We start from the raw sequence: 23,328 nt of genomic DNA on the forward strand, positions 1-23,328 counted from the left end.
GAGGTGCCTATTTAAGGAGGGGGGATGGGCACTTGCCTTTTAGGGAAAGCACCTTGCCCAGGTCTAAGGTCCCTGGGCTAGGAGCATTCTCAGTGTGCGATCAGGTGAGCGTGGGAACAGGCATCCCATTCAAATAGTTTGAAAAGAAGCTTCTTCTAAAGCTAAAGAAATTCTTTAATAAGGAGTTTTAAAAAGTCAGCCCTAACCTCCACTCTTAAGCTCACCAGAAGATCTAGAATTCCACAGCATGCGAAGAGCCCTGCTTTGTTTTATAAAAAGGTTTCTGGGCTTCCCTGGTGGCGCAGTGGTTGGGAGTCCGCCTGCCGATGCGGGGGACGCGGGTTTGTGCCCCGGTCCGGGAGGATCACGCATGCCGCAGAGCGGCTGGGCCCGTGAGCCATGGCCGCTGAGCCTGCGCGTCTGGAGCCTTGTGCTCTGCAACGGCAGAGGCCACAACAGTGAGAGGCCCGCGTACCGCAAAAAAAAAAAAAAAAAAAAGGTTTCTGCTCTTAAAACCAAAGTTTTATCCCACATGTGGCTTTTGCAGTTAAAAGCCCGTAAGTCACATGTCAGTGCCAGCGGGATCTTCACGCTGTTTGTTTAAACATCAGAGTTTGCAATTAGGAATTTTAGCCTATACAGTCAGTCTTCTTATGAAGACCATCCCCTTTCTTCGCCGACTCTAATTCTGTGCAGCTGAGCTCTGCTTGATATAAACGAGACCAGGACTTGGTTTTCAGGAATCTCTTTTAGCTATTCCCCGGATGGAGTGTTTGATTCAGTGTGAGACCAGACTCTTCTTATCTGAACTGTTAATAGACCACCAGTGAGTAGTGTTTAGGAATTTTTCTTTAAAGGAAGTGGGGTCTAACATTTTTACATTCTGTTGGGATTTTATCGTTATTATAAAAAAGGGTGACTGTGGTATATAAGAGGGAAACCTGTGGTTCAGATTCGTTGCGCTGTATGTTCTCAACAGTTTAATAAAATAAAACCCAAAGCTCTTAGGTTTTCCTCCAGGGTTAATACTGACACCGCGCACGTTCTCCGCCAGCCCGGCTCCCGCGTAGGTCATACTCTGGTTCAGAGACTTGGGGTGGGTAATAAGGTATAAAACATGCCTCTTGCTTGCCAGCTACCACATGCTAATAATAATAGTAGCCGTAATGCACTGGAATCCTGGGCTTTTAGGTTTTACTTGGTTTGTTTAATTTAAAGGAATAAAAAATAAAATCTTGAGAAGCAGCAAGGCAGCATTGCATAAAGGAAAGAGAAGTGATATCCTTTCAGCAGAACTGAACAGTCCCTTCCATTTGGGAGCACCTTTTATCCTTCAGTAGAGCTTTGCTGTTTTAGCTGGAGGTGAGGAGCTGAGCACAAGGGGGTGGTTAGTGTTCGGTTGGTTTAAAGCAGGTTTTCTCAAGCTTGGCGCCACCAGAATGTTGGGCTGGACAGTGTGTGGGGCCGCCCTGCGCATTGGAGGATGCGTAGCAGCGTCCCTGGTCTCTGCTCACCAGATGCCAGTAGCGCCCCCCATACACACCTAGTTGTGACAACTAAAAGTGTCTTCAGACTTTGCTAAATGTCCCCAGGGGACAAATTACCCCAAGCTGAGTACTACTGGTTTAAAATATACAACAGGACATTTCAAAGGTTTCCTTATTTACCCGTTTTTGTCTCAGCCCAATGTCGCACGCTGTGATTTTTTTTTTAAGTTAGAAGGGAGTAAGAAGTGATCTAGAGTTTTAAATCGCATTTTTCCACACCTCTTTCTGGACTTTCTGGGTGAATCACGATTGAGTTGTTTGTTTTTTTTTTGCGGTACGCGGGCCTCTCACTGCTGCGGCCTTTCCCATCGCGGAGCACAGGCTCCGGACGCGCAGGCCCAGCGGCCATGGCTTACGGGCCCAGCTGTTCCGCGGCATGTGGGATCTTCCCGGACAAGGGCACAAACCCGCGTCCCCTGCGTGGGCAGGCGGACTGTCAACCACTGCGCCACCAGGGAAGCCCACGATTCAGTTTTAACTTCATGTTTCAGAGGTTTACATGTGCACTTTGAAATGCATCAAACCGACCTTCTTTCTTATTTCCAAGTCGTTGTGCGGATGGTTATTTGTAGATTATTCTTCTAGTTGGGAGCCACTGAAGCGATTGGGGGCCTCAGTAAATTCACATTTTAATGATCTCAGGTGGAGTCTGACCTTCTATTTCTTTTTCTTCTTTTGCTGGAGGTCTTCTTTTGCTATAGCTCAGTCATCTAGGGATTCATTAGAGAAATCGAAAGTCTGAGTTCAGTTAACTCAATATCTGTTTCCAAATAATCCTTGTTATTTGATGCTTTCTGAAAACAGAAAAGGAATTAAGGAAAAACAAACATATACATGGATTTGAAATTGTGTTTATTTTCCGGTAAGCTTTAGTTGAAAGACAAAAAAGAACTCTATAGTTTAGCTGAATCTCTTTTTAAGTATTTATACATATTGGGATTGGCAGCAGTGACTAGTCTGTTTCTCAGACTTAACCTTTTGCACTTTTTAGCTGATACTGGGGATTTCATACTTCTCCGGGTATGGGAAATATGTAGGTAATCCTAGAACACTGGTTCTTAATCTTGGTGTGACACTGGAATTACCTGGGGAGCTTTGAAAAAACCCAGGGCCCAGGCCACATCCCTGAGCAGTGAAGTCTGATGCTCTAGGGGTGGAGCCCAGGCATCAGTGCTGGGTCCCCACCTCCCTGTATTCTAGTGAGAGTGAAGGTTGAGGACCAGGGTGCATTTTTATAAATAAAGTTTTATTGGAACATAGCTATGTCCATTCATTTTCTGATTTGTCTAGAGACCCTGCGGCTTGTAAAGCCTAAGATAATTATTCTTTGGCCATTTACCAAAACATGTTTGCCAATTCCTACTCTAAACTCACAGTGAAAACTTTTAAAAAGAGGTTTTACATAAAATTCATAGTAAAAGAAAAAAATCCAGTATTTTGCAGAGGCTTGCAGGGTCAGTCCTGTCAGTTTTCTCGTACGTGGGCAAAACGGAAAAGGATTTTTCCTAAAGAACTTACTGGAAGATACTGTCAAACTGAAAGGAGAAGGGCCCAACTCACCACCTAGAGCGGGGAGGCTCCTTGGGTTACATCACGGGGCTTTGTACTTAAAAGTCGACACTTAGCCTCTAGTTCAGCGTTCATTACTTAGACTGTGTGATTGACTTGACAGAGGTCTATAGAGGCAGAAGTGGCTCTTTAATGCAAAGTGTGTCTGAGTTTGTTAGTCCTGCTGCAGCCATGTTAGATGGCAGCAGACCCCTGAAGGAAATCCTTTAGCTCAGGGGAATCTCATATATAGAAAGAAAAAGAATGAAAAAAATTTAAATGTTTTTTACATCATTTCCACCTTCCCTCAGTTCCGGTGGAAAGTTGATGGTTGTAAAACAGTTGTTCAAAAGAGTTTTTTTTAGAAGTTCCTCCTTTGGTCATGGCCCTTAAAGCCTCCAAGTATGGGAGAAAGGATCATTTATTCTAGTCCCTTGAGCAGAATCAGCATCTCCTGATTGAGATGCTGATTGAGAGCATGTCACACTGTGAGGTCCCCACCCCAGACTTGCTGAATCAGAGTCTACTTTTTAACAGGATCCCCTGGCTATTTGAATACACATTAAGAGAGCCCTGGGAAGCACTGGGCTAATTGATAACTGGGTCTGTGCAGTAAACTGACCATTGATCCTCACTTTAAATGATTTCACGGCTCCTTAATGGCTTCTGACTTGGGCTCACTCATTAAAGGCAGACGGTTTTTCCCCTTTGGCTATTTCCAAGTACAGCTTGCCTGCCCTCTTATTTAGTAAAGATTTATATAATGGTAGAAAATGAAAGCGGGGTGATTGAGTTAGAAGGGATAACATTTTATATGCGTCAGAAAAACAAACTAGAAAGGATAAAGGGAACTTGCCAGATAAACTTAACTTGTAAGGAAATAAGTGGAATGGAGTCTTCTTTGCTTCTGCAGGAAGCAATAATCCACCCATTAGAACAGACATCTGTGCTGGGGAGCAGTTGGGAGGGTCAAAAAGGAATCCCTTGAGCTTCTCAGATTAGCACAGAGAAATCAGGGAGTTAGGCCTTTCCACCGAGCAAAGCCATATTACTTAGGCCTATATCACTTGGGAAATTGTCTAGAATTTAGATGTTCATAGTAAATCTCGAGGAAGCCCAGTACCTACTTTTATCCTGCCAGGATCTGTCAAGTTGCTACTATTTTCTTTATCAAGTAGTATTCTAAAGATTTGATTGAAAAACGTGATTTTGAAATTATGCCTTAATTCTTAAACAGAGTTGGTTTATCCTTGAACATTCCCTTATGTTGACTTTTTAAATAAAGTTAATGCCACCTGAATGTAGTTTTTAAAAGGCAGTATACGTACTTGAAGTCTAGCTGTTAGTTGAGCTGTTCTTGCTGTGGAGATCTATCTGATCATGTGTTTAGTGCTCACTGTTGTACCAGGGTCCGTGCAGGACTCAGAACAATTCTAATGTTCGTGGAAGTGGCCAGGAAGAGCCAGGAAAGCAAGAGTGGGGACCCCTTTCAAGCCTGGAGTTTCCATCTCCTTAGCCTTGAATGAGAGGTCAGGAAGCTATGGGAACTGCTCCTTACCTAAAAGCTGCCTGATGGTCCCAAAGGCACGGTCTGATTGCCAGAAAAAGGCATGACTGCCAAGTGTCAGCTGCCACTACTGCTGAAGAAGCAGCATGTGCCTCCCTTCTGCCTACCAGATCTCATTTTATGTCCTATTAGCGGAATCCAAATCACCTCCAGAAGCCTGGTGACAGGAGCATCTGGAAGAAGCAGATCCCAGACATCCGTTCCTTGCTACAGGGAAAAGCATAGGAGGGGGTGGGAATGGGCTCTGAGTGACAGTATCCAGCACGGCCTCATGCTGACGACAGCAACGACCCTCACACGAGGCTTGCGTGTTTTTTTAAAAAATATTCTCTCGATGTGAACACTGTAAGGTAACCAAGGTGTGAGATGCTCGTTTTACCCAGGAGGAAACGTGAGGAAGTTAAATAACTTGCTCCTGGTCAGATGTGCTGGTCAGTGTTTCAGGGGATTGTGTTGGCTCCTAAGCAGCGCTCTTTGGTCTTTACTGCCCTGTTCTCTTTTGTACTTGCTAGTCAAGCATCCTGTGACCAGATGGAATTAGAGGGGTACTTTAGAGGGGCCTCCAGCATCGAAAAGGCACCTCAGGCTGCACAGTTCTAGTATTTCCAGGGTCTGTGCACTGGAGGGGCATATTCATGGGTGAGGATACTTCCAACTTTAATAAGCTATTCCCTTAATTTAAAGAATTAGGTAATTCTTATAACAGGCAACTTTGGTTTCAACATATTCCTTCTTTTTTCTTAAGCAGATGAAAACCTCGGAGAGCCTCCACGCAGTGAGTTCCCAGTACAGGATGCATTCTTACTACCCGCCTACCTCCTACCTGGGCCAGAGCATGTCCCAGATCTTCACCTTTGAGGACGGCCTCTCTTACTCGGAAGCCAAAGCGAGCGGTAGGTTCCTGGTTACGCAGCCTGGATTTGAGGTGGAGAGAGGCTGCCTGCCCAGCACTGGATCTCTGGTCCTCTCTAATAGCTTACCAGATAGCAGCTGTTGGAAAAGTTGTATAGTATCCTTTAAAGTATTCAGTTATGGAACGATTTTGCTTTGCTAGATTCTTAATATCATGTTTCTCTTTTCTGGACACCCGGAGTGATAAGAATAAGATAGAGACTACCATCAGAAGCCAAAGATGTATTTTCTGGAGGATCAATATGTAATATCAGGGGCACTTTATGTGGTTTTTTTTTTTTTTTTTTTTTTTTTTTTGCGGTACGCGGGCCTCTCACTGCTGTGGCCTCTCCCGCTGCGGAGCACAGGCTCCGGACGCGCAGGCCCAGCGGCCGTGGCTCACGGGCCCAGCCGCTCTGCGGCATGTGGGATCTTCCCGGACTGGGGCACGAACCCGTGTCCCCTGCATCGGCAGGCGGACTCTCAACCACTGCGCCACCAGGGAAGCCCCCAGGGGCACTTTAAATGTGGTTCAAGTCCTGATATTTTTGGTGAAATGAATCTCTGTCTATTGAAGAATCGTTTTCCAAAACTTTTCCAGTTTAAAATTGAAGGTGTATTCATCTTTTGCAGGAGGAAATAGAATAACGTAATAAAACATTTTTGAATATAATAGATCTCAGAGTTTATGCAGTAGCAATGCAAATAACTCTGATATAATGGTTTTAAAATAAAAAATGACTGTTTAATGAGCCAGAGCACTTTGAAATACACAGTTCCTCAACTTCAATTTTAACTTTCTCCCCAGTGTTTACACTGCGATGATAGGCTGGTCTTTTACGGCTGCTGTGTTTCCAGGCCCTGTTTTTAAGTTCTTTGTATTTAAGCATCATCTTTTGATCTAGGAAAGTGAGAAGCATACACAATTGAGTGGAAATCAGGGCAATAGTGAGTGAGTTGGTAGAGAAATCGACTACTAGAACTGACTCCACTAGACAAAAGAAGCTGGTTTTCTCAATAACGTGATTCTCTATAAAGAACTGGCCTCTTGGTAAAACGAGTGCTTGGAGAGTGAGAATCAGAACCATGCTTTGATTTCCAAATTCAGAACAGTGAAGTCTAAAAAAGCTTTATTTACCATACTAAAATAAACTAAAGGATTTTGTTAATATGGAATACATAGGTCGAGGGAACCTGACCAGTTTGAACTATAGAGAGACTGAAGTACACATTATTGATTGCACTTTGACCCATTCATAATCACTTTTTGCCAGGAACGGACAAACACAATTCTTTATGTAAATATTCATACCGTATAATGTTTGCCCACGTGGTCCTTCTTTCATGCTGCCTTTGATTCTATATATTTATGTGAATTATAAGCTCCTTAAGGACAGAGAACACATTTTATGTACCTTTTTAGCTGCTATGATGCCTATTTGTTTTTCATCAGCTGAGTGGATGAATGAAGGAGTGAATGAACAAAGGAATAAATGAGTCAGGTATGATTTTTAAGTAAACTTGCTCTATAAGAAAACACAATCCCGAAAGGTCACACTCCTAACTCATCATCTCATGGAGCCAGAGTTTAGGGATGGAGCAGTTAAAAAAACATTTGCTCATACAGAAAATTAGGACTGAAACTTACTTTCAGGAAGAAATTGCCTGAGCTCCTTGCTCTAGGAATAGTGGAATGTTTTTACAAGCATTGGCATTCTTGAGACCGAGGTGTAAATTCAGAGCAAGGCAGTGCGACAAAAAGGTAAGAGGAAATTTACTAGAGCAGAGAGGAAGGAATTTGGAGAGGACCAATAGGCATTTGAATTTATGGCAGAAAAGGAAAAGGCTCAGAAGGAGAGACGTTACAGTCCAGGAAAAGAAAGACCAGCCACCCCAGTGTCCGTGGTGAGAGACGGGGTGAATAACACCTAGGATTTCCTAACACTTTTCTGGTGATGTGTATGTTTGAAAGAGTGTGTTTGAAAGTGTGGTGTGAGGAGACCTCAGGCTTAACCTTCTGATCCTTCTCTAGCTCACTTCAGACATGAGGGAGTGAGCTAGGAAGAAATATAGTGGAATCTCAGTAGTATCTACTTTGGAATTGCCATGGAGAAGGAGAATATGGATTCATAGGAAATCCAAACCTTAGCTTATTTTTTAAAGAAATGCGGCTTTACGGCTTCCAAATATATGGTGTCTTGGGCTCCTACATTGCATGACATTTTTACGGAGCAGGTGGGAAGGGGTGGGGAAAGAGAAAGTTGGGGGTCAATAGGAACGCCTCAGGATCACCTCCTGGGGCATTGGATCCTCATTTTTATCATCAGCATCGACACAAGTGGGGGCCATTTAGGCCCTCTGGTAAATGGGGCTGAGGCTAGTGGCAGGATGCGGCGATGGGGATGGGGGCATCAGTATAGTCATTTGTGAGAAGGTGGTAGAGGCTGGCTGATAACCAGTTACATTTATCAGTTCTATCAAGTTTGAGTTGAGGTCCTTTGGTTGGTTGCATTAATAAATAAATTACAATTTGTAAGTAGTATATCAGTTATTTTAGGTGGGGATTTGTAAGTAAGTTGAAAACCAGTTTTTTCAGTAGGTTTAATGTTTTCGTTAAAGTCTTACTTAAGTATAAATTTGTCTATTAAATTCATTTTTCTTCAGTTTCTTTAAAGATCAACCGTTCTTTACCATCCAAAGAAATGAGTCCAAGTTCAAGGTTTTCCTCTGGTTTTGCTGGAGATTACAACATGAAAATAGAATGTAGGGGGAAAAAGAATTACAGGGAAAGTTTTCCTTTTGCTGTGTTGCTACTGTTTAATGTTTTTCTTTGTAAAAAGGCTGGGAGCCATTCTCTCACTTTTTTTTTATGTCTTGAAAAGTGTTAGGACATAGATCAGAGATGGTGGGGCCTGGTTGTGTAAGACTTTGTGAGCCACTGCAAGCACTTTGGCTCTTATCTCAAGTAGGTGGGAAGCCACTGGAGGGTTTCCAGCAAAGGGGTGACACGTCTGCTTGTGGTTTTTAAAGATCACTCTGGCTGCTGTTTAGGAACAGACTGTAGGGGTGCAAGGCGGAGGCAGGGAGACCAGTTAGAAGGCTGTGGCCATAATGCTTGCAAAAATGGCAGTGGCTTAGTCGGGGTGGGAGTGTGGGAGTGATGGCAGTGTGGGAGGGTTGAATTCTAGATACATTTTGAAGATAGAACCAACAAGGTTTGGTGATGAATTTGGGATGGGATGGAAAGGGAGGAGTGAAGGATGACTCCATCATTTTTGACTGATCAAGTAGAAACATGGAGTTTCCACTTATTCAGGTAAAGAAGACCATGAGAAAAACAGGTTTGCAGGAATTGGGAGTTTAATTTTGCATGTGTTAAGTGTGAGATGTACGTGAGCCATCCAAGTGGATCATCAAGTAGGAGTTGGATGTACGAAGTCTGAAGTTGAGGGGCGATTTCCCTGCTGGAAATAGAAACTTGAGCGTTCAGTGCGTAGATGTCATTTGAAGTTAATGTGGTGGGATCACCTGGAGAGGTGAGTGTAGACGGAGAAGAATAAAGGACCAAGGATTGAGCTCTGAGGCCTTCTAACGTTTAGAAGTTTGGTAGATGAGGAAGACCAGCAGGGGAGAGTCAGGTAGGTACCTTCTCCTACCCGTGAGGTAGGAAGAAAACTAGGAAGGGAAGTACAGAAAGCATTTCAGTGAACGAAGCCAAATAATGCTGAGAGGTCAGGTGAGCTGAGGACTGGAATTGACCGTGGGCTGTTGAAAGGTAGAAATGATCAGCGGCTTGATGAGCGGCCCCTGTGGTGGGGAGGTGGGGGCCATACCCTGACTGTGCGTCCAGGAGCATGTGGGAGAGAAGCATGGGGGCAGTGAGTGTAGACAGCTCTTGAAGGGGTCTTGCTGTAAGGGGAGTAATGAAATGGGGCAGTACCTGGAGGAGGGGGTGAGTTCCAGGAAGCTCCTTTTCTCTTCTTTAAAGAAGGGGGTTATCATAGTAGGTTATTATAAAGATTAGCTAATGGGAGGTATGTGTGGGAGCATAATTGTCAGGGACAATAGCATGTCTCTGAGTGAGCGAGGTGGGGTGGGATCCCCTAGGGCACCCCTTGTAGGGCAGTGGTCCCCAGAGTGGGGCTGTGCATGCTTTGTTACTGGTCTAAGAGGAGATAAGCAGAGGAATTCAGAGTAAACAGCCGTCTGACAGAGCAATTCTCTGTTGAATCAATGAAAACTTGGGGCTCGTAGTTTTTGTCTTTCACTTTCCTAGCAATTCATTTTTATATTGAAGTAAAATCCACCTGACATAAGATTAACCATTAACTACTTTAAAGTGTACAATTCAGCGGCATTTAGTAGGTCACAGTGTTGGGCAGCCATCCCCTCTATCTAGTTCCAAGTCATTTCCATCGCCCCACAAGGAAACCCCATACCCGTGAAGCAGTACTTTCCGTTCTCCCTTCCACCAGCCCCTGGTAACCACTAATCTGCTTTCTTGTTTCGATGGCTTTGCCTATTGTAGATGTCTTGTGTAGATGGGATCATATAATATGGGGCCTTTTGGACTGTCTTCTTTCAGTTAGCATAATATTTTCAAGGTTCATACAAGTTGTAGCATGTAATCAGTGCTTCATTCCTTATTATAGCCTAACACGATTGCCTGTATGGATATACATTTTGTTTATCTGTTCATTAGTCGATGGACATTTGGGTTCTTTCCATCCTTTTTTGACATTGTTCGTTGTACTACTGTGAATATTAACGTACTAGTCTTTGTTTGAATACCTGTTTTTAGTTCTTCTGGGGTATACTTAGGAGTGGAATTGCTGGATCATGTGGTAATTCTGTGTTTAACTTTTTGAAGAGCCTCCAAACTGTTACCCACAGGGGCTGTACCATTTTACATTCCACTACAGTGTATGAGGGTTCCAATTTCTCTAGCCAACACCTGTTATTTTCCATTTTTTGGATTATGATTCTAGTAATTCCTTTTTATTGTATTTTATAAAAGCATCAGACTGTGGTGGACCGGAAACTGAAAAAAAATTTAAACAAAACAGGCCCTTCCTTGCAGATAGTTTGAGAAACACTGCCTAGTGCCCAAGTGGAAGGCTGGTTTATGTGTGAGTGTGGCCAGGTCATAGTAACAGGTGCAGGCGTTTCAGGAAGTGGTGGTAGGAGCATTCTGGAAATGATGCTTCCTCAACTTGGGATAAGCAGGCAGGTTGCACAGCAACACCTCTGTGTCAGTAGATGCACACATGTCTACAGGGAGGTGGCATTTCATACCTGTAAGTAGGCATTTTCTCTACAGGTGAATTCTTGAATAAGTTCTCGGAGTGTATGTAGCTGGACAACACTTGCAAAGAGGTTTAGATTTGAAATGGTAAAGGTGAACATGCTTCGATCTTTTTGTCTCTTTATAACGTTTTGTGATCTCAGTGTGAAAGTTAGAAATGGTGCCTCCTGTTTCTTCTGGATCTTTGGCCGCTTCCAGCTCAGATAAGTGGCAGGCTGCTGTGCACACTCACCCTTCCTTTACATTCTAACTGCTCTTTTTAGGAGACAGAAACACACATCTGGATGCTTATTACCTATCACGAGCTATTTACGTATTAGTCATCTGACACACGTAGGATGTGAGCAGCTCTGAGGCCAGGTGCAGAGCGTTTACATTTTACCCAAAGGTCAGATGGCAAGGTCAGCAGAAGGGTCTCCCTGAGTTCAAGCCCTCATGGTTCCCTGTAATGTCTGGGCAGCTTGTAGAGGCCTCTGTGTTCCCAAATAGGATTTTATGAATGCATTCAGCATTGGCAATTTTGTAGGCCGATGAGTCTAGAAGTGCCTGATCTCACTGATGGCATACGCTACCTTCCCCACGGTTGTCATAACTGAATGCAAAGTGGTTGAGCTTTCGCCCACGGAATGGACTTGCTTAATGCTGGGCGTTAGAGTTGGATTTTAGCAAAAGATGATGAGGTCGAACCTCCCAGTTTTGCAGGTGAGAACAGTGAGGTTGTGCTGCCTGTCGGAAGCACCCTGAGGTCTCCTCACTCATGATCCAGGACCCCAAAGCTGCCTTTAATGTGAGGTGATGTGATAGCTGTCCTGAGCAGCTGCGGGGGGTGGGGGTAGGAAAGGGGTGGCTCTGTGCTCAGCACCTGAATGGGAACCACGACTGAGCAGCTGTAGCCCTGGGGGTTTCAGGCTCTTCTCTGGGAGCCTGAGTCTTCTCACCTGTTAAAGAAGCGGGAGGAGCTGGGCCCTGTCGAGCCCACACAGCTGTTGTGAGGATGAGCTCGAGTCCCGGGTGTAGACAAGCTCTTTAACTCACACATGCAACAAGAGGGGCAGGGTGATCTTCCTTCCACCGTTCCTTTCTGCAAGGGTTGTGTTGATGTTTCAGGCAGTTCTTCTTGTCAGGGAGAAAGCTCTTCTGGAAATGTTTTAGTCTTCCTCAGACAGGCGGGAGAGCAGGCCAAGGAATCTGAGGACTGCTTCTGGTGTGTATGTTCTGCTTTGAATTGTATGGCAAGCCTGTAGGAGAGAAGAACATTGACCCCTTGCTTTCCCTGCTTTTTAAAGAAAGCTGAATGGGTTTTATGCAACACTTAGAAAGTGTTGAGTTTAAGCTTTGGCGCTTTAGGAAATGACTTATCTTTTGCTGAATTTCAAAGAAAAGGGCACTTGGCTGGTAAACCTGTTTTCCTTACGTGACCTTCTTATTCTCAGCTTTAGCTTTGAACAGAGAGGTAAGTGCACCATTCATTGGCTGTGACTGTGGAGGCCGATGCGTGCAAAGGAATGGACCCCCCGGGAGGGAAGATCTGGCTCAGATCCCCAGCTCTGGGCTGGATTGTAAGATGCTTGTTTCATCTCTTAGAGCTTTAGATCCCTCATCTGGAAGGTTGAAAAGGGTAATAAGAGCTTTATCTATTTTTATATATGAATCACAAAAACCTTATGTGAAAGCATGGCAGCAGCTGTCAATTCCCTTAATCTCACGTGAAGACCCATCACCATGTCTTATATATCTTTTGATTTCAGCAAGTGCCTGGCACTGGGCCGTACAAATGAGGGTGATCACAGTCATCAAGGAGGCTGTGTTTTTAGCCCTACAGGGACCCTGCTTGAAATGAACCATATGTGTATTGTGATTCTTGAAACTGGCTAGACGTGATGGCCTGCTGAGTGAGGAACATGAAGTACACAACTAATCTTAAGCATATGATAAACATGGAGAAATGGCAGCTTTGAAGACTTATTTTTAATATATCACATATACAATATGTTTCCAAAGAAACAACCAGGGAATAGGAATATATAAGGACACCAGCAGGTCCCTTTATACCTAAAGGATAGTATAGAAGGCAAGCTGAAATGCTGTTGCATGAGGACACACAGGCTTCTGTCTTCTTTTCAAACTTTTTTTCTCCCTCCACGAAAAGAGAGAGAGCTGATGGGACTCTAACATGTCCTCTGTGCAACATACTGCCTTTTGACAAGGCCACCATCAGTCTAGAAATAGCAGGGACTTCCCAGAGCCTACCTGAAGGATGTCAGACTCACTCATGGAAGGAAGAAGTTCACTCACTGCAGCACTTCAGCAAGAATTTCCAGGGTGTATTCTCACACATGAAGGGCAGGGATCTCATTCATTCATCTCTGTAGTCTTCCAGGTGCCTAGCATGACACCATGTTCTCAGGGGACTCCTGGGATGTTTCATGGTTTCTTGTATGAATAAGAAACTGGCCTCTGGATTCTTTCTGCTGGTGCCTCCCTGGCCCAGAGTTAGGCATTCCGATAAAGCACTTGATGAAATAAATCGGTCATGGAAAAACGTGGGGTGCAACCCCCAGGCTGCAACGTATCCTGGATTTATATCATGTAGAATCTTCCCTTTGAAAAGCTCGAATTTTAAAGACTTAAATCTTTGCCTGTGACGGGTTTTTGATTGATAACACAGCCCTGCATGAGAAGTCAGGAGAAGCTTGATCACCGTTCACGCTAAGAGAGACCGGGTGGAGTTGCAGGCAGGATGCCGTGCCATCTCTGAGCCTGTTTCTAGAGTTGAGGAAGAGGGGCCGGTGTAGGAGCTCAGGTCTCTGAACTGCTTCCCTGGTGTTCTTTCTGCTGGTAAATCCTGTGGTTTCTTCTTCCCTCCCTTTCCTTTTCCTTTTCTCACAAACATGTACTTCTCACACTGTCTGTAAGACAATGCCCTGTGCACATTGTGGGGATAGCTCATTTGAGTCTTGTCATCATAGTATCATCCGCATTTTGCACACGAGGACACTGAGGTATGGAGACAATGCCTGTGAAGTAGGGAAGAGAAGGGGGTCCTTGTTTCCTCGTGGCAGGTGGAAAAGCTGAGAACACAGTGATGACTTAGCTGGTCAAAACCCCCTGAAAGCAGCCTTAAAAAATCCACAGGGGGCTTCCCTGGTGGCGCAGTGGTTGAGAGTCCACCTGCCAATGCAGGGGATGCGGGGTCGTGCCCCGGTCTGGGAAGATCCCACATGACGCGGAGCGGCTGGGCCCGTGAGCCATGGCCACCGAGCCTGAGCGTCCGGAGCCTGTGCTCCGCGGCGGGAGGGGCCACAACGGTGAGAGGCCCGCGTACCGCCAAAAAAAAAAAAAAAGAAAAAAGAAAAAAAATCCACAGGGTATCAGGTGTGGTATTTACATTACTATTCCCCAAGCTAAATGTAAACTTTAAAACACCTTTTTGACTTGATTGACATGGTAAAGTCACTGTTTAATTTTGCGATATTTGAATTTTCTTTTTATTTAACAGGAGGGAGTAAAGTGCAAGTGTAATATTTGACAAAGGCAGACATTGCAAAATTAAATGACTAGTTATTAGCTTTGAAATTAAAAGTGCAAAATGAAATGAAACTGCTTTTTAAAAGTTTTTTTTTTTCCCTCCATAGACATGGTTGTTATTTTAAAATTAGTGTGAATAAAAGGCCTGTTGAATTTCCCCAGATAATTTTTGAGAGAGACAGTGTTTTACATTCTACTTAGTCTGTCAGTGGCTTATCATGAGGTTGCTTTTCCATCTTTAACTTGTTCTTGAAAAACAGGGCACCTTTGCCGGGGTTTTCCTTTGGGCTAAAGATTGCAGTCAGGAGGGGACAGGGAAAGGTCAGAGCTCTGGAAAGCACAATTTTAGGAACTCCCGAATGTCCTGACAGAACCAGATTGAACACAATGACTAGACACTGCTGGCCTGTGTTTTCGGGGCTAATTTTATCTTGATGGGATGCAGGTGTGACGTTAGGCCCCTACCCGCCTGCTCAGTGGAGGGAACCCCATCTATTGTGGACACATGACACACCATCAAGTCTGCTTATTCTGTTACTCATTCCGTGACCCCTTGTCTTTAAAAATCCTAAAGAGGCAGCCCTCACATGGGCATGAACTTGGAGGGACAGTGGCCGCTCTGGGCAGAGCGTCCAACGTGATCACGCATGAGATTTCCTCGCTTGATTCTGACTTGAGCCCACAGGGCCTCAGCGGTTTTTCTCAGGCGCGGTGTGGAGTAACTCCGGAGTTTATGTTCCCTCCTTGGTTCCTCAGAGGCCCGGCCCAGGCCAAGTACAACTTGAATAACCTTCAGGAAAGCTGTGCTGTCCTTCTGTCTGCTGCTGTCTTTGAAAATTGCCTTCAGAGTTAGTGAGCGGGAACAGTTAAGATTTACAAACAAGGATGAAGCTTGTCATGCATCTTTCACCATCCATCATCCAGGTGCCGTGCCTGGGCGGTGAAGTGTTCTTCATAAAAACCAGCTCAGTGTGAAATACACCTCGCTGCAGTGTTTACTGCTCTGAAGCTCGTCAGCGGCCCTTTATAGTAAATCCAGATTGCGATGTGACATTACAGTATATCATTGCCCAGCGCAGCGGGGTTTACACTGAGCATGAGTGCAGTGCACACCAGATGAGGTGTCCAAACTGAGTTATGTCAGAATTTGGCTGTTATATGGGGATAGCTTTTGTTTTCCGAGCACTGAAAGTTAGCTTTATATGTATTTATATTTATATATAGGCATATACTTCCCATCTTGCACATATACATGGGTATACAATATACACTGGGGTTAGGTTCCAGTTTGGCTTCTGTGTAAAGAATGGTGGCCAGCTTTTATGTCCCTTCCAACTGTTGTTCACTAAAATTGGCGTCAACGGAATCTTTTGGGGGAACTAGAGTAGATGGTTATTTCATCATAGAAGTGGGTTTGATTTTGCTGTGTGTAACATGGTCATATTTACCATTCTTTCTTACAAAAAAAGGGCCCCTCTTTCCTGGGGTTATTATGGTACTGGAATGATCCCTTGGCAGGAGGGCAAAGAGAAGAAACCCCACAGGACTGGCCTCACCTGCTCTTGAGCACCTGGCCTGTTGAGCTGAATACATGCCCTTGGGGGGAGGGCTCAAAAGTCAGTTGCTTATTTATTATTTTTTTAGTGGGTATGAAAAGCCTAGTGCTGCCTCTGTTATCTTGAAAGATGCTGCTTCTAAGAGAACATTGATGGTGTTTTAGCTTAAATCGGCAAAAAAAAAGACCACACTGAGTTTATTGCACGATCAGGTTTATTTACATTCACCCTAAAAGTACCGATATTAAAAATGAGCTCCATAAAAAAATAATATTCAGAGATAACAGCAGGCCCTGCAATCCCATGATCATCTTCTTAACACACGTATTTTTAAATTCTCTTTTCAGTGTAGCAGGGTTATTTGTGGTCTTCACACATCTGGCACTGCACAGAATCCAGGATCTGTCCCCCGTTTACACCAAGTCTAGGGTAGGGGTTCCCCCCACTTTAGATGCAGAGGTGAATATAGCTTTCCCGCCAGTGCCCTCTGCTCTTTTTCCTGGCTGTGTTTCCTCTTAGTCACAGTGTCTTCTTACCGGAGGTTGACTAACCGTGCCACGTCTGAGCTTTTGGAAGCGGCACAGGACACTATTGCAGGTGTGCTGTGCGGTGCTGGCCTCGGGGGTGGGGGGTGGGACAGGGGCCAGAAGCCTCCCATTGGCCGTGGTGCCCGAGGAGGGAGAATAGCCATTAGTCAGCCCAACACGATCACTTCGTTAGTGTTGTAAGATCAACACAGGATGGCCAGTTAAAGTTAAATGTCACATAAACCACAAACGTTATTTTAATGTTTAATAAACATGTTCACAGTATTTTATTATATTAAAAATTATTTGTTTCTGAAATTTAATTCAGCACCTTGATTTTTTTTTTTTTTTTTTTTTTTTTTTTGTGATGCGCGGACCTCTCACTGTTGTGACCTCTCCCGTTGCGGAGCACAGGCTCCAGACGCACAGGCCCAGCGGCCATGGCTCACGGGCCTAGCCGCTCCGCGGCATGTGGGATCTTCCCGGACCGGGGCACAAACCCGTGTCCCCTGCATCGGCAGGCGGACTCTCAACCACTGCGCCACCAGGGAAGCCCCAGCACCTTGTATTTTTATTTGCTAAATCTGGCAGCCTCGGGCTTCATCCAAGTCCTCTCTGAACCACCATTTTCGGGCACTGGGGTAGAAGGCGGAAATGAACAGTGGGTGGAGGAGAGCAATACTTTCGCTAAGCATATTCGGCGGTTTAAGAGTTGCTTCATTTATATCTCTACAAACATGGTACAAGAGGCGGCGCTGATCATGCTTGGAATGGTTTCCTGTTCTGGTTGAAGCTATTCATGGGTTTCTCTGTGAAAATTTTCTGGCTTATAATTTCTCCTTGCACATGTTAACTGTACTGTGTCTTCCTCTGTTTAGGTAATTTGTAGGTGCAGACATTTCTTTTATCATATATTATAGGTTAGCTCCATTAATATAACAGCATATAAAAGCTAACCCACTGTTGCTCAGACTAAAAATGGAAACTTACAGTTTTCGTGCTTTTGGTTCAGTTGTTCCCTTGTAGTTTCACCAGGCATTACAGTGACTCCTGAAGCTCTTGGGCAAGACCAGCTCCTCTGTCTCTTTCCTGAAGCCTCCCCACCCCCTTCCAGGATAGGAACTGATGGCTCAGTCAATAAACAAGTAATAAATTCATTGAGTGCCAATTCTGTGTCTGTGGCCCTAGCATTATGCCCAGGAGATGAACCATGGCAGAGAACATGCTGCAGTGATCCCAGAATGTTAGCAGGTCTTAGGGACCTTCCCTTCCTGCCACAGAAGAACAGCCTTGCCTCTAAGCCTCTGCAGCGTGTGTGTGAGGGAGGAGCCACGTGCCCCACTGTCTTGCTCTTATTCCAGACTTGGTTGAAGTCTCCGCCATAAACCTAAGGGAGAGTTTCCATCTCCAGTTAGAGAAGTCAGGATCACCAGAGTCTGTGAATAGGTGTTCCAAATTTGCAGCCCTTGTCAGGCATGTTTCCCCTCTGTTACTATATGGCTATAGAGGTGGGATGGCCTTGGTTTGTTTGTTCATAACAATTTTATTGATATATAATTCACATACCATAAAGTTCACCACTTTAAAGTATGCAGTGCAGTTGTCTTTAGTGTGTTGACTAAGTTGTGCAACCATTATCACTGTCTAGTTCCAGAATATTTCCATCATCCCCCAAAGAATCCCCATATGCAGTTATTCCTCATTTCCGCCTCTCTCTCAGCCCCTGGAAACTACTATTCTACTTGCTGTCTCTATGGCTTTGCCTATTTCTGGACATTTCATATGAATGGAATCATATGATATGTAGCCTTTTTACATGTGACTTCTTTCACTGAGCATAATGTTTTCGAGGTTCATTCAAACTGAGGCTTTTAACAGGGCTTCATTCTTTTTTATGGCCAAATAAGATTTCATTATATGAAAAGGCTTGGTTTATTTTTTATTTTTATTTTTTTTGCGGTACGCGGGCCTCTCACTGCCGCGGCCTCTCCCGTTGCGGACGGGCCCAGCCGCTTCGCGGCACGCGGGATCTTCCCGGACCAGGGCACGAACCCGTGTCCGCTGCATCGGCAGGCGGACTCTCAACCACTGCGCCACCAGGGAAGCCCAGGCTTGGTTTATTTTGAGTTCAAAAATTATCACGGGGCTAGCAAAACTATTAAGATTAGAACCCTAAGATTCTCAGGGGAAATATGGATTTATCTCATTTTATTAAGTCTTCCATACATGAATGTCTGTAACAAGCAGAACCTACTATATGAAATGAAATGACACCCATAATTGTGGTGCTGAGGCTCCCCACATTCAGCAAGCCAGGGTGTGTGATTTCCCTGTTTTATGCTAATACTATTTACATTAGTTTGCCAGGGCTTCCATAACAAAATAGCACAGGCTGGGAGGCTTAAGAAACAGAAATTCACAGTTCTGGGGTTTAGAAGTCTGAGATCAGGGTGTTGCCAGGTTTGGTTTCCAGTGAGACCCCTTTTCTTTGGCCTTTCCTCTGTATGGTAAGAACACTAGTCCTACCAGGCTAGGACCCTACCCTTAAGACCTCATGTAACCTCATTTATCTCCCTAAAGGCACTGTCTCTACATACAGTCACATTGGAGGCTAGGGCTTCAACTTATTAATTAGGGGTGGGGCGGGGTATAACAGTTCAGTTCGGTAACACTGTTGAAGAGTTTAGTGTCTCTGTATGTCCCCTCTTCTTGCTGAGGTTCTTGGGAAGTAGGAGAAGGATGCTGAGGTCGGTCGGGTGGGCCAGTGTGTATAGAATGAATGGAGTATCTTGCCTGGTCTTACTGCCAACCGTCTGGCGTTTGCTGCCCGTTCACTCACCTCCCAAGCTCTCCGACACGCCGAGCCCAGCCTGTGGCAGGCCCTCATCTGCAGGCTGGATCCCCAAAGCACGGAGGTTTTTAGAGATGGAAAACTCCACGGTCAGGTGCACACCACTCACCCGGACCACTTCTTTTCCAGATTGTTGCTTTTCTTTTTCTCATCCCCACTCCCCTCACCTCCCCCAAATTTGGATTCTTCTTTTTTTCTCTCTCTCTCCCTGAATTTTGGGGAAGAATTTCCGATTTCTCGCCATCTTTGCCCTCGAAGTGCTCCATGTAACCATAAACAATTAAACCCTGATGTACTGCTACTAATTAGAATCTTTGCCACTTTTCCTGGCAAATAAAGCAGATAAGAATTAGGGCCTTCCCCCATAGGGAAATGAGTGAGAAAGCAGTGCGTTGTTTCCCAGTGTTACTATGAACTAATGCAAAGGTTACGTCACGGTAAACTTATGGTTAGCCTTCATGAATTAGCTAATGCCCCTTACAGATCAACCAAATAGGAAAAATAATCTCTTACTTTGAAGCACTTTGACATACATCATCTTATTTAATCCCAACAACAGTGTTATTAGGTAACGAGCCTTTTTCCTCCTGACACCAATTCTGACATCAACTGGGTGTCCTACAATTCAGTTCAGTTTTAATACTGACTGTCCAAACTTAGCCCAGACCCCATGGGTTAAGGTCTCAGTCTCACAAGACTGCCCCCATCTCAGACGCCAGCCATAAATGGGGTGGTCGGGTTACCCACATTTCTGCCTGGCCCATTACAAATTTGGGAGTTCCCACAGCCTCTCCTCAGGTTTGATAATTCACTAGAATGACTCACAGAACTCGGGAAAGCACTTTACTTACTATTACTATTACGGGTTTATTATAAAGGAATAGCCCAATGGAAGGGGTGCATAAGGCAGGGTATGGTGAGAGGGTGGAGAGCTTCCAAGTCTTCTTCAGGGCCCCCGCCCTCCTGGCACCTTGATGTGCTCGCCAGCCTGGAAGCTCTGAGAACCCCAATTGCTAATGGGTTTTTAGGGAGGTTTCATTACCAGGTATGATTGATTAAATCATTGGCCATCAGTGATGAGCTCACTCTCCAGCCCTTCCCTCTCCCTGGAGGTTGGGGGTAAGGCTGGAAGTTCCAAGCTTCTAATCAGGGCTGGGTCTTTCTGGTGCTCAGCCTGTACCCTGCGTCTGTGACTAGCCCCCATCCTGAAACCATCTAGCCCGCCAAGAGTCACCTGCTTAGAACAAAGAGGCTCCTATCATCCCACTCAGGAAATTCCAAGGGTTTTAGGAGCTCTGTGCCAGGAACAGGGACAAAGTCCAAATATCTTTCCGTGATACCACAGGTTGGTAGAGCAGAAATCCCTGACCCTATTTTAGGGAAAAGGAAATCGCTGAATAGAGAGAACAGGTGGCAGCTGGGAGTGGAGCTGGACGGTCTTCTCTCTCCGACTCGATGTCTCTCTGGGACACTCTCCAACCTCAGACTGTCACACGGTATTGAAACCCTTGTCTTCAGCCTGCTGTCTTAGACCTGCACCATCTAGTACAGGAGCGACTGGGCACATGGGGCTATTTATGTTTAATTAAAATAAAAAATCCAGTTCCTCTGTTAAACCGGCCACATTTCAAGCACTCAGCCACATGGGGCTGGTGACTACCGTACTGGGTAGAGCAGAAATAGGACGTTTCCATTCTCAGGCAGTTCTGTTGGACAGCACTGTCTTGGACAGTTAGGTGAAGGCTATTTTGTTGTGGACTTTTCAAGTGATGGGGTGGGTAGCACAGCGTTTAAACCTGAGACATAGGAGTACCTCAAGCTCAATAGGCACCACTTGAAAAGTCTTTTGTGGGTGCAGCAGCCCTTATTCAAATGACCTGTCAGGTTGAGGAGGCCTCATTGACTTGGACTCATTGAACACTGGCAAGTGTTAAGTCGATCTTTGGGTCTAACTGTGGTGCACGCTTTTTTTTTTTTTTTTTTTTAACTAGCAGATGGAAGTGAGTAAACTAGAACCTGGTTGGTCTCAGTCCAAGAATGATAGTACTTGCCCAGGGTGGAAACCTTGTCTTATGGTCATGGGGCAGCATGTCAGTCTTGGGCACTTGCTAACGATTGCTTGCATTAAAACCAAGAGGGAAAAGTGGCATTGATCCCTCTTCAGAGATAGGATTTGCAGATATTTTCCCCATTCTTTGTGTTGTGTTTTCGCTCTGTGCCTCGTGTGCTCTGATGAACAAATTTTTAATTGTGATGAAGTCCAGTTAGTATATTTTTTCTCCCGTCATCTGTGCTTTTGATGTCATATCTAAGAAATCATTGCCAAATCCAGTGTCATGAAGCTTTTTCCCTGTGTTTTCTTCTAAGAGTTTTCTAGTTTTCCCTCTAACATTGAAGGCTTTGATCTGCTTTGAGTTAATTTTTATATGTGGTGTAAGGTAAGGGTCCAACTTCATTCTTTTGCATGTGGATATCCAGTTTTCCCAACACCATTTATTGAAAAGGCTGCCCTTGCCCCATTGAATAGTCTTGGTACCAGAAGGGGAAAATGGCGGAAGAGTCAAAGTTTGACACTTGCCTGTGGCTTTTTTCTGTGATCATCAGAGAACACTAGACATTGAATATTGAATCTGTAGCACAAGCCTACCGTTGGCAGTTGATCCACCTCACCACAGTTGATCTCTGTGGTGAGTAGATTTCCTAGCGTTGTTTCTTTGTTTACTTGTCTCTCCCTCCTACTTCAACTGTATCTTTTTCCACTCCTTACAGTTCTGAGATAAAGGAGAACAGGATAACAAGGGAAGGGAATCCTTCCACAGTCCAGATCATAGTAGGTAGAGCTGTGAGGGCAGAAGTGCATGTAAAAGACTGGCTGATTTTCCATTTTTCTGATTGGAAGTACTAGAGTTTTTCTAATAGAAAGGGACAAATGTTAATTTTTAAAATACTCCTTTTTTTTTTTTTTTTTTTTTTTTTTTTTGCGGTACGCGGGCATCTCACTATCGTGGCCTCTCCCGTTGCGGAGCACAGGCTCCGGATGCGCAGGCTCAGCGTCCACGGCAGCGTCCACGGCTCACGGGCCCAGCCGCTCCGCGGCATGTGGGATATTCCCGGATCAGGGCACGAACCCGTGTCCCCTGCACCGGCAGGCGGATTCTCAACCACTGCGCCACCAGGGAAGCCCTAAAATACTCCATTTTTAAGGGTCCTCTGAAGCTGCTTATCCATGAGAGATGGCAGAACCTCTTTGGGTGAGCCCCAGTGGCAGAGCCATGAAATACTTTTGTGTCCTGTAGGAATATTCCTAACACAACACGTCTAGAGCTGAGAGCAGATAAGCAAAGACGGTGGATAAGGATGCCTGGCTGGCTGGCTGCAGCCCAAAGTTGTCAATCACCCCTTAATGTTTACAGAAGCGAAAAGTCAATGTGTAGTTGTTTTAATTTGACACACTCTTGGGTTGAGAGAGTGTAATCGCTGGAGGGGACAGTTAAGTGGCTGTGCTCCTTGTCAGCTCATCTGGGTCTGACTCCTGTGCTGAGCCCTTTTCTGATGAGTAATGAATTGGGTTAAATACCGGCGTAATTGCTTGCTTCCGCATACCAGTCCGGTGATGCCTTGTACTACGTTTCTCTCGGCACTTGCCTGAGGCTGTTAGGGTTTATGCTGCAGAGAGTCCGTATGTTCATTTTCATGAATCAGTGTCGGTTTTTGAAAAGCGGTTGTTACAGCGCTAAGTGGACTGTAATAAATTGCACCCCCTCCAGACCCGCTGGAGTAAATCAGAATTGCTTATATCCATGCAAGTGGTCTTTTTAGTGTAAATGACTTTCTGTTTACTTATCAAACCGAATGTTTGTCTCCAAGAAATGGAGGCAAATGATTTGCTCGTCTTTTAATCCTGTGAATTACACTTTGCTTCTGTTAAACCAGAGAGGAAACTCTGTGTATACTTAGCTAGGAAAAATGTCTCCCCACACAGTAAGTGAAGTTATTCCAAAGTCATTT

General features: G+C 44.8%; 1 protein-coding gene across 1 annotated transcript in view; it reads left to right on the plus strand.

Annotated features, from left to right (window-relative positions):
* Positions 1-23,328, plus strand: part of DMRT1 (doublesex and mab-3 related transcription factor 1) — a 105,502-nt gene that overhangs the window by 57,305 nt on the left and 24,869 nt on the right. The window contains exon 4 of the mRNA XM_067744242.1: positions 5,411-5,555. Coding sequence (XP_067600343.1) covers positions 5,411-5,555 — 145 coding nt within the window. The remainder of the gene's footprint in view (positions 1-5,410; positions 5,556-23,328) is intronic.

Source organism: Pseudorca crassidens, chromosome 7, assembly GCF_039906515.1.
Source record: "Pseudorca crassidens isolate mPseCra1 chromosome 7, mPseCra1.hap1, whole genome shotgun sequence".
Taxonomy (NCBI): domain Eukaryota; kingdom Metazoa; phylum Chordata; class Mammalia; order Artiodactyla; family Delphinidae; genus Pseudorca; species Pseudorca crassidens.